Genomic DNA, 10043 nt, shown 5'->3' with positions numbered 1-10043 from the left:
AGATGCTTTTATCCAAAGCGACTTACAAATAAGAAAAAGTAACTAAAACTAAAAGTTAACACTCTGTAAATACTCTATACACACCCATTTAAGAAAATACAGAAATTAAATAAAATTGACAAATGCAAACAACAACATTTCAATAGTAAACATATAAAGGAAAAAAAATAAAATACAAATAAAAAGCGATACTAATATCCTTTGCCGGTGTCCTAGCCCGATGGTCTTTACACTCTTTACTTTGTACTTTTAGTCATTTAGCAGACGCTTTTATCCAAAGCGAAAGTGAAACTGATACTCATTTATGCACAATTCCTCCATAAAAGCAGTGATTTCATATTCACTGATACTAACCACCAATACAGTTCTCATATTTAAAAGCTTTTATTTAATATTTTATGACGATATGTATGTTTACATGTTACAGCTATTGTTGTCAAGTGATTAATTGCATCCAAAATAAAGGTTTTCGTTTACATAATATCTACATAATATCTACAGTATCTCACAGAAGTGGGTACACCCTCACATTTTTGTAAATATTTTATTATATCTTTTAATGTGACAACACTGCAGAAATGACACTTTGCTACAGTGTAAAGTAGTGAGTGTACAGCTTGTGTAACAGTGTACATGTGCTGTCCCCTCTAAATAACTCCACACACAGACATTCATGTGTAAGTGAAAATGTCCAAATTGAGCTCAAAGTGTCAATATTGTGTGTGGCCAGCATTATTTTCCAGCACTGCCTTAACCCTCGTTGGCATGGAGTTCACCAGAGCTTCACAGGTGTCCACTGCAGTCCTCTTCCACTCCACCATGACCACATCACGAAGCTGGTGGATGTTAGAGACCTTGTGCTCCTCCACCTTCTGTTTGAGGATGCCCCACAGATGCTCAATAGGGTTTAGGTCTGGAGACATGCTTGGCCAGTCCATCACCGTTACCCTCAGCTTCTTTAGCAAGGCAGTGGTCGTCTTGGAGGTGTGTTTGGGGTCGTTATGTTGGAATACTGCCCCGCGGCCCAGTCTCTGCTTCAGTATTCTTCTTTGTACTCCTCACCTGGTTGCCGCCACACACGCTTGACACCATCTGAACCAAATAAGTTTATCTTGGTCTCATCAGACCCCCACCCCAGTTCTTTGCCATGAGGTGCATGTTGAACTTCCAGTGACCAGTATGAGAGAGTGAGAGCGATAACACCAGATTTAACACACCTGCTCCCCATTCACACCTGAGACCCTGTAACACTAACGAGTCACATGACACCGGGGAGAGAAAATGGCTAATTGGGCCCAATTTGGACATTTTCACTTAGGGGTGTACTCACTTTTGTGGCCAGCGGTTTAGACATTAATGGCTGTGTGGAGTTATTTTGAGGGGACAGCACACTGTTATACAAGCTGTACACTCACTACTTTACAGTGTAGCAAAGTGTCACTTCTGCAGTGTTGTCACATGAAAAGATATAATAAAATATTTACAAAACTGTGAGGGGTGTACTCACTTCTGAGATACTGTATATGTGTGTACTGTGTATATTTATTATGTATATATAAATACACACACATACAGTATGTTTCTAAAATATTTACATGTATATATTTATATTCATATAATTTATATTATTAGATATTTAATATATAAACAACATATTTTTCTTAAATATATACATGCGTGTGTGTAGTTATATATACATAATAAATATACACAGTACACACTCATATATTTTGTAAACTAAAGCCTTTATTTTGGATGCAATTAATCGCGATTACTCGTTTGACAGCACGACACTAAATATACAATTCATCGATAAAAGCAGTGATTTCATATGAATGTGATACTAACCGCCAATACAATTCTCCCATTTAAAAGCTTTTAATGAATATTTTATGATAAAGAGTTTTTAACAGACAATGATATGTATATGTTTAGAAATGTTACAGTAAGAACATTTGGAGAATGAGACAATATATTTGTATAGGTACTTTGGCAATATTATGTGTAAAACAATCTTGCCATTGACTCGAACTGAGAGGAGAAAGACGCTTGATTTTGTTGAGAAGCTCTGCACATGTAGACTGTGTGTGTTTGTGTGTGTGTGTGAGAGAGAGAGAGAGAGTGTGTGTCTTTGAGAGAGTGAGTGTGTGTGTTTGAGAGAGTGTTTGTGTGTGTGTGTGTGTGAGAGAGAGAGAGTGTGTGTGTGTGTGTGTGTGAGAGAGAGAGAGAGAGAGAGTGTGTGTGTGTGTGTGTGTGTGAGAGAGAGAGAGAGAGAGTGTGTGTGTGTGTGTGTGAGAGAGAGAGAGAGAGAGTGTGTGTGTGTGTGTGTGTGTGTGTGTGTGAGAGAGAGAGTGAGTGTGTGTGTGTGTGTTTGAGAGAGTGTGTGTGTGTGTGTGCGCGGTGCACTGATAGAGGTCTATTTAGCAGCTGTGGTTTCCTCCAGTGTTTGCAGCAGAAGGTCGTGGAGAGGTTTGCTGAGGGTTTGATATCCAGCTACTGTCAGATGCAGGAAGTCAAACATGTCATGTTTTGAGATGCTTCCGTCTGATTGGACGAACTCAGTGCTAACGTCCAGAAACTGAGCCGGACCGAGCTGCGGTACTAACGAGCGCAATAACTCATTCACTGCTGCGTTCTTCTCACGCAATGGGTTCTGATGCTCTCCACGAGGAAGAAGACCCTGAGAACGACACACAGAGAGTCAGAGTGTGTGTGTGAGTGTGTGAGAGAGTGTTTGTGTGTGTGTGTGTGAGTGTGAGAGAGTGTGTGAGTGTGTGAGAGAGTGAGAGTGTGTGTGAGTGTGTGTGAGTGTGTGAGAGAGTGAGAGTGTGTGTGTGTGTGTGTGTGTGTGTGTGTGAGAGTGTGAGAGAGTGAGTGTGTACGTGTTTAGCTATACTTGTGAGGACCAGATGTCCCCACAAGGATAGTAAAGCTTGAGATTTTTGCCTTTGTGAGGACATTTGGCCGGTCCTCACAAGGGAAATAAATTATTAAAAATACTAAATGAAGTTTATCTTAAAATGTAAAAATGCAAAAAGTCTCCTGTGAGGGCTAAGTTTAGGTGTAGGGTTGGTGTAGGGCAATAGCACACACAGTTTGTTCAGTATAAAAACCACTACGCCTATGAGAGTCCTCTCAAGTATAGCAAAACCAACATCTGTGAGTGTGTGTGTGTGTGTGTGTGAGAGAGTGAGAGTGTGTGTGTGTGTGTGTGTGTGTGAGAGTGTGAGAGAGTGAGTGTGTGTGTGTGTGTGTGTGAGTGTGAGAGTGTGAGAGAGTGAGTGTGTGTGTGTGTGTGTGTGTGTGTGTGAGAGTGTGAGAGAGTGAGTGTGTGTGAGAGTGTGTGTGTGTGTGTGAGTGTGTGAGAGAGTGTGTGTGTGTGTGTGTGTGTGTGTGTGTGAGAGTGTGTGAGTGTGTGTGTGTGTGTGAGAGTGTGAGAGAGTGAGTGTGTGTGAGAGTGTGTGTGTGTGAGAGTGTGAGAGAGTGAGTGTGTGTGTGTGTGTGTGTGTGTGTGTGAGAGTGTGAGAGAGTGAGTGTGTGTGTGTGTGTGAGTGTGTGAGAGAGTGTGTGTGTGTGTGTGTGTGTGTGTGTGTGTGAGAGTGTGTGAGTGTGTGTGTGTGTGTGGTCGCACCAGCACGATGATCTTGGCTTGAGGGAGCTGTGAGATGAGGATCTGTGTGATGGCCGTCACTCCTCCTGACACCTGCTCTGCTGTGTGCTGGTGATTATTGGTGCCGACCCACAGAACCACCACCTGGGGGCAACACACACACACACACACACACACACACATTACAGTCTGCTGCTCATGATATCACTTCCTGTGTTCGGAGCTCGCACCTTGGGCTGGATGTTCTGCAGCTCTCCGTTCTGGATCCTCCAGAGAACGTTGCAGGTCGTGTCTCCGGCCAGACCAAAGTTGAGCGCGTGCAGCGGAGAGAACAGATCCCTCCAGACCTGAGAGAGCAGAAATCATCATCATCAGACAGATTAATAGAGAGATTCACACAATTCCATTCAAAAGCAGCTGAATGACTTGTTTTACCTCGTGTTGCTGCATCAGCTGAATCATGGAGTCTCCGATAAACAGCACGTCTGGTTCTGCGTCCTTACACTCCTGCACAAAGCGCTCATGCTGAAACACACACACACACACACACCTGAGGATCAGATACAAAAACAGAAGCAGATCCGTTTATTCCTGTATGATGCAGGTGTTCAGCTGCAAGTTTACCTGCGAGATCCAGCGTGCATCACCCTGGACATCCTGCACCGGGAGCGGCTGAGCGGCAGGGTTCATCCTGAACACACACACACACACACACACACACACCCTTGTTTATAATACTTTGTGGAGCCCTAATGTACCCACAAAGATAGTAAAAACTATACTACTTTGTGGGGTCCTTTAGTTGGAATTATAAAACTCACTATAGTTAACCCTAAACCTACCAGTCACAGAAATCTGACTTCATTTTAACCTTTATATATATATAAATATATATATATATACATTTACAAAATATCTTCATGGAACATGATCTTTACTTAATATCCTAATGATTTTTGGCATAAAAGAAAAATGTATATATATATATACACACACACACACTGCATCATATATATGTGTCCCTGCAGCACAAAAGCAGTCATGAGTAACACAGGTATATCTGTAGCAATAGCCAACAATACATTGTATGGATCAAAATTATACATTTCTCTTTTATGACAAAAATCATTAGGATATTAAGATCATGTTCCATGAAGATATTTAGTAAATTTCCTACCGTAAATATATCAAAACTTAATTTTTGATTAGTAATATGCATTGCTAAGAACTTCATTTGAACAACTTTAAAGGAGATTTTCTCAATATTTAGATTTTTTTGCTCCCTCAGATTCCAGATTTTCTAATAGTTGTATCTCAGACAAATATTGTCCTATCCTAACAAACCATACATCAATGGAAATATTATTTATTCAGATGATGATGATGATGTATGAATCTCAATTTCACAAAATTGACCCTTACGACTGGTTTTGTGCTCCAGGGACACAAATAAGAATGTTTTAAATGCAGAAACTTGGCCACACACCACTTATATTAGAGATCATGTCTTTGTGGGGTCTGATTTCAGGACACCACAAAGACAGACTTTCCTTATTTTATCATCTTTGTGCAGTCCTTTGGAGTAAAACAAGTACACACACACACACACACACACACACACACACACACACACACACACACACCTCTATAAACATGCAAAGTAACTCGTGTCATTTATCAGATGTATGTAAAGCTCTGTGTCTGATCCTCAGCTCAATGTGATGGGCTCGAACCCTCAACCTTTCAGTCCTGTCACCAGTAAGCCAGTGTTCCATCTCATGCAGCTGTGGAAAAGTTCAATCCTAAAAACATGATTGTGATTATTTCATGTCGTGACAGCTGTGTTTGAGCTCCTGTTTAACACAACGCGTTTTCTAATCCTGCTCTAAAGCGCTGGTGCTGTGACAGAGCGAGAGAATGAAGGTTTCTGACTCACTCCTGTGTGCTGAAGCTATCCTCCACAGATCTCTGAGTGTTTATGTGTGACTGACTGCTGTTCTGTGTTCAATTCACACCGCAAACCTCACTTCCGCGTTACTGCTGCTGACGCCCCGCCCCGCCCCTTCCGCTGACGTCAGCACACAACACTGATCACGAGAGAGAGTTCAGAGCAGCTGTGTGTGTGTGTGTGTGTGTGTGTGTGTGTGTGTGTGTGTTTTTCACACATCCTGTAGATGTTACGCAAATCATACTGAATCAGCTTAGATTCATACTGAAATGATGATCAGTTAATCGTATTTATGGCTTTTTTAACGTCATCAAATCTATCTATATATCTATCTGTGCGTGTTTATTTGTACTGTTCAATAAAAGCTACTGTATAAACAACTATAATGATAGAGAGAGTGAGACACAGGCCCTGAAAGAGCAGCTGAACTCCTCCTGGCCAGAGAAGAACCAGCACAGACCCACAGAGCTCAAACACTGCCCTCCACCCCAAACTCACCTAACACAGGGAGTCAACACCCACCCCTCAGCGCAGACTCCGAGAGACCCGGCCCAGACAGCGCACAGCCATCACAGCGCCCCCTGTCAGGCTCCCCAGCACAACAGCATCAGCCCTCGTCTCACAGCAGCCCAGCACAAACCAGCACAGAGGAACCTGAAGTAGCTCTACTCATCGATACAAACGGCAAATTCATTGATACAAAGAAACTTTTCCCCCGAAACAGAGCTGTTAAATTCTGGTGTCCCACCACCGACAAAGCCCTGGAGCTCCTGACAGAATCCCAGCTAGGCCGGCCCAGCCACATCATAATCCACACGGGCACCAACGACCTGCGGAGCCAACAGGACCGAGTGTCTGACTCCCTCAGAGCCGTCGTGGAAAAAGCTAGAGAAACCTTCCCCAACTCAAAAATCACCCTGTCCACTCTACTCCAGAGGAAAGATTTCCATCCCAAAACAATTAATAAAATAAACTCTAGCATCTCCAGACACTGTGCCCTCCTGCCCAACGTACACTTGGCCCACCATCCAGACCTGGACACCGACTGCCTATATGACCACGTCCACCTTTATAAGAACCTGGTACATATTTTTGCAAAGAAACTCAAAGATGTCGCTCTAAACAGGACCAACCAGACAAGTAGAACCAGTCTTAACCCAGCCAACCCAACGAGACACACCTCAGGAAACTACATCCCAGCCAACACCTCATCTAGAGCCCCGACCGGAGCACCGCCCAGACCTTCAGCTCTCAGGGGTCCACACAGAGCTTCAGCTCTCAGGGGTCCACACAGAGCTTCAGCTCTCAGGGGTCCACACAGAGCTTCAGCTCTCAGGGGTCCACACAGAGCTTCAGCTCTCAGGGGTCCACACAGAGCTTCAGCTCTCAGGGGTCCACACAGAGCTTCAGCTCTCAGGGGTCCACACAGAGCTTCAGCTCTCAGGGGTCCACACAGAGCTTCAGCTCTCAGGGGTCCACACAGAGCTTCAGCTCTCAGGGGTCCACACAGAGCTTCAGCTCTCAGGGGTCCACACAGAGCTTCAGCGCCCAGACCTTCAGCTCTCAGGGGTCCACACAGAGCTTCAGCTCTCAGGGGTCCACACAGAGCTTCAGCTCTCAGGGGTCCACACAGAGCTTCAGCTCTCAGGGGTCCACACAGAGCTTCAGCTCTCAGGGGTCCACACAGAGCTTCAGCTCTCAGGGGTCCACACAGAGCTTCAGCTCTCAGGGGTCCACACAGAGCTTCAGCGCCCAGACCTTCAGCGCCCCAGGCTTTCTTCAGCGCCCAGACCTTCTTCAGCGCCCAGACCTTCAGCGCCCCAGGCTTTCTTCAGCGCCCAGACCTTCAGCGCCCCAGGCTTTCTTCAGCGCCCAGACCTTCAGCGCCCCAGGCTTTCTTCAGCGCCCAGACCTTCAGCGCCCCAGGCTTTCTTCAGCGCCCAGACCTTCAGCGCCCCAGGCTTTCTTCAGCGCCCAGACCTTCAGCGCCCCAGGCTTTCTTCAGCGCCCAGACCTTCAGCGCCCCAGGCTTTCTTCAGCGCCCAGACCTTCAGCGCCCCAGGCTTTCTTCAGCGCCCAGACCTTCAGCGCCCCAGGCTTTCTTCAGCGCCCAGACCTTCAGCTCTCAGGGGTCCACACAAAGCTTCAGCGCCCAGAGAGTATCCGTACGGACAGAGACTGTCATATAACAGCCCCAACGCTCCAGCGGCTGAAGCCCGACCACAGCAGAGCCCGGCCCAGCCAGACAGACCGAGCTACGCCCAAGCTGTCAGCGGAGGAGCGAGCCGAGCTAACGCTGAACTCCACGACATCCAACACATGCTGAGTATCATCTGCTCTCACTTACTCACACACAGTGGACAGTGGTAAAAAAAACAATAACTTAAATATACCATTTACCAAGCCACATTCTTAGTATAAGTGTACATGTAATTTAAAATGGATTTGTGTTTGAGTTCCTACCATAACATTACTTCCATCATTCATTATTTTCTTTTACTCTATTGTATTTTTGTATCATTCTCTTTTCTCAAAATGGCAAACAAACCATACCGATTATTTTAAAAGTTTGTGATGAAATCACTTAGTTTTTCTACATGGAATATTCAAGGTCTAAACTCCTCAGTCTTTGGCCTAAAAAGTAGAAATTGTGACTTTATGAAAGAACTTGAAGACATAGATGTCATCATCTTACAGGAGACCTGGTGTAGAGGAGATGTGTTCATGGCTGTCCCTCGGGATACAGAGAGATAATATTACCATCAGTCAAACTCACATCAGTCACACAGGGGAGAGACTGAATACTGTTCAAGATTAAAACAATACAAAGACAATCAGAGCAAAAAAGAAACACCATCTGACCAAAAGTTTACAAGAAATAGAACATTCAATAAATCATAATCAGTTCTGGGATATGAGGAATAATCTGAGCACAACAAAACCACAAGACCTAGCAATACAAGACGGAAACATTTGAGCGAAACATTTAGAAAATTTATATAAAGAAATCCCTCCAAAACAACTCCTTAACTATTCTGATCAGATCAAACAAAGTCTACAAACTTATGAAAACATAATTAAAATAATCAAAACCCTCTCGACTTCCCAATTACACATGAAGAACTGATGAAGAAACTCAAAAGCCAAAGATGTAAGAAGTCTTGTGGCCCTGACAGCATTCTGGGGGAAATGCTGAAACACAGCACACCTGAGCTTCAGACAGCTGTGCTCAAATTATTCAATCTTGTACTTAGTTCAGGCTGTTCTCCTGACATCTGGAGCCAGGGACTTATTACCCCTATTCACAAGAGTGGAGACCCTAATAATTTCAGAGGCATTTGTGTGAGCAGTAATCTGGGGAAGTTATTTAGCAGTATTTTAAACAATAGAATAGTAAACTTCCTTAACGAACACAGTGTCCTGAGTCCTAGCCAGATTGGTTTTCTTCCTAATTATAGAACTACTGACCACATTTACACCCTACACACCCTAATCAATAAACACAGAAAACAGACTAAACACGGAAAAATATTTGCATGCTTTGTCGATTTAAAAAAAGCATTTGATTCAATTTGGCACGACGGATTATATTACAAACTTTTACAAAGTGGTGTGGGGGGTAAAGTTTATGACATTATTAAATCAATGTATTCAAGCAACAAATGTGCAATACGAACTGCAACAAACATCCAGAACTCTTCTCCCAGAAGAGAGGAGTACGGCAGGGCTGTAGCCTGAGTCCAACACTGTTCAACATCTACATTAATGAATTAGCGGTGCAGCTGGAACAGTCTACAGCCCCTGGACTCACTCTACAAGACAAACATATCCAGCTTTTGCTGTACGCAGATGATCTAGTGCTGCTGTCATCCACCCCACAGGGACTACAGCAACACCTAGACCTGCTGGAGAACTACTGCCAGAACTGGGCCCTGAAAAGAGTCCACTCAGTCAGCTGCTTCTGAGACTTACTAACCTGACTAACTCTACTAACACTAACCAGTCTCAGACCAGCACTGCTTCTCACACAAACATCAAAATAAATCAGATTATCAAACAATCTAAACATATATATCTGGAACATTGGGATCAAGAAACCAAAACACAAAGTAAATTACAACTCTATCAAACTATAAAATTAAATGATGAATTAGAAGAATATCTCCAGAGTGTGAAAGACACAAAGCAGAGCCAGATCCTGAGCAAGTACAGGCTCAGTGAGCACAGACTAGCCATCGAGACCGGCAGACACAGAAAGAGCTGCTTACCCAGAGAGCAAAGAGTGTGTGTTCACTGTGAGACAGGAGAGATCCAGACAGAGACACACTTCCTACTTCACTGTTACCAATTTAAATCAGTCAGAGACATATACATCAACAAATTCACAAACATCATAAAGAACTTTACAGCCATGACTGAAGAGGAACAAATAAAGATAATACTAGGAGAGGGACAGACAGCAGCACTGGCTGCGAGATACGTGTG

At 43.9% G+C, this 10043-nt stretch overlaps 1 protein-coding gene across 2 annotated transcripts; it reads right to left on the bottom strand.

Moving 5' to 3' along the window:
* Positions 1-1731: 1731 nt before the first annotated feature.
* Positions 1732-5677, bottom strand: LOC306851492 (platelet-activating factor acetylhydrolase IB subunit alpha2-like). Of its 2 annotated transcripts, none has more exons than XM_079387770.1 (6): positions 5547-5677; positions 4235-4301; positions 4046-4135; positions 3841-3957; positions 3632-3754; positions 1732-2680 (listed from the first exon to the last, which is right to left on the bottom strand). In XM_079387770.1, the coding sequence occupies exons 2-6, from the start codon at positions 4298-4300 to the stop codon at positions 2417-2419; spliced, it is 660 nt and encodes a 219-aa protein (XP_079243896.1). In that variant the 5' UTR covers position 4301; positions 5547-5677; the 3' UTR covers positions 1732-2416. The 2 variants fall into 2 exon arrangements, with proteins under 2 accessions (XP_079243896.1, XP_079243897.1); XM_079387771.1 differs by lacking the exon at positions 5547-5677 and adding an exon at positions 5254-5369.
* Between the last annotated feature and the right edge of the window lie 4366 nt (positions 5678-10043).

Source organism: Barbus barbus (genome assembly GCF_936440315.1).
Source record: "Barbus barbus genome assembly, chromosome: 31".
Lineage (NCBI taxonomy): Eukaryota > Metazoa > Chordata > Actinopteri > Cypriniformes > Cyprinidae > Barbus > Barbus barbus.
Note: the sequence above shows the minus strand (reverse complement) of the source record. Positions and strands in the feature narration are given on the sequence as shown.

Bases quoted from the DNA above. Each gene is read 5' to 3' on its own strand.
- LOC306851492 (XM_079387770.1), bottom strand. From the start codon at position 4,300: ATGAACCCTGCCGCTCAGCCGCTCCCGGTGCAGGATGTCCAGGGTGAT. The intron at 3,958-4,045 runs GTAAAACAAGTC...CTGCTCTCTCAG, and splicing joins AGCTGATGCAGCAACACGAG to GTCTGGAGGGATCTGTTCTC. The intron at 3,755-3,840 runs GTGCGAGCTCCG...TGTTGCCCCCAG, and splicing joins TGCAGAACATCCAGCCCAAG to GTGGTGGTTCTGTGGGTCGG.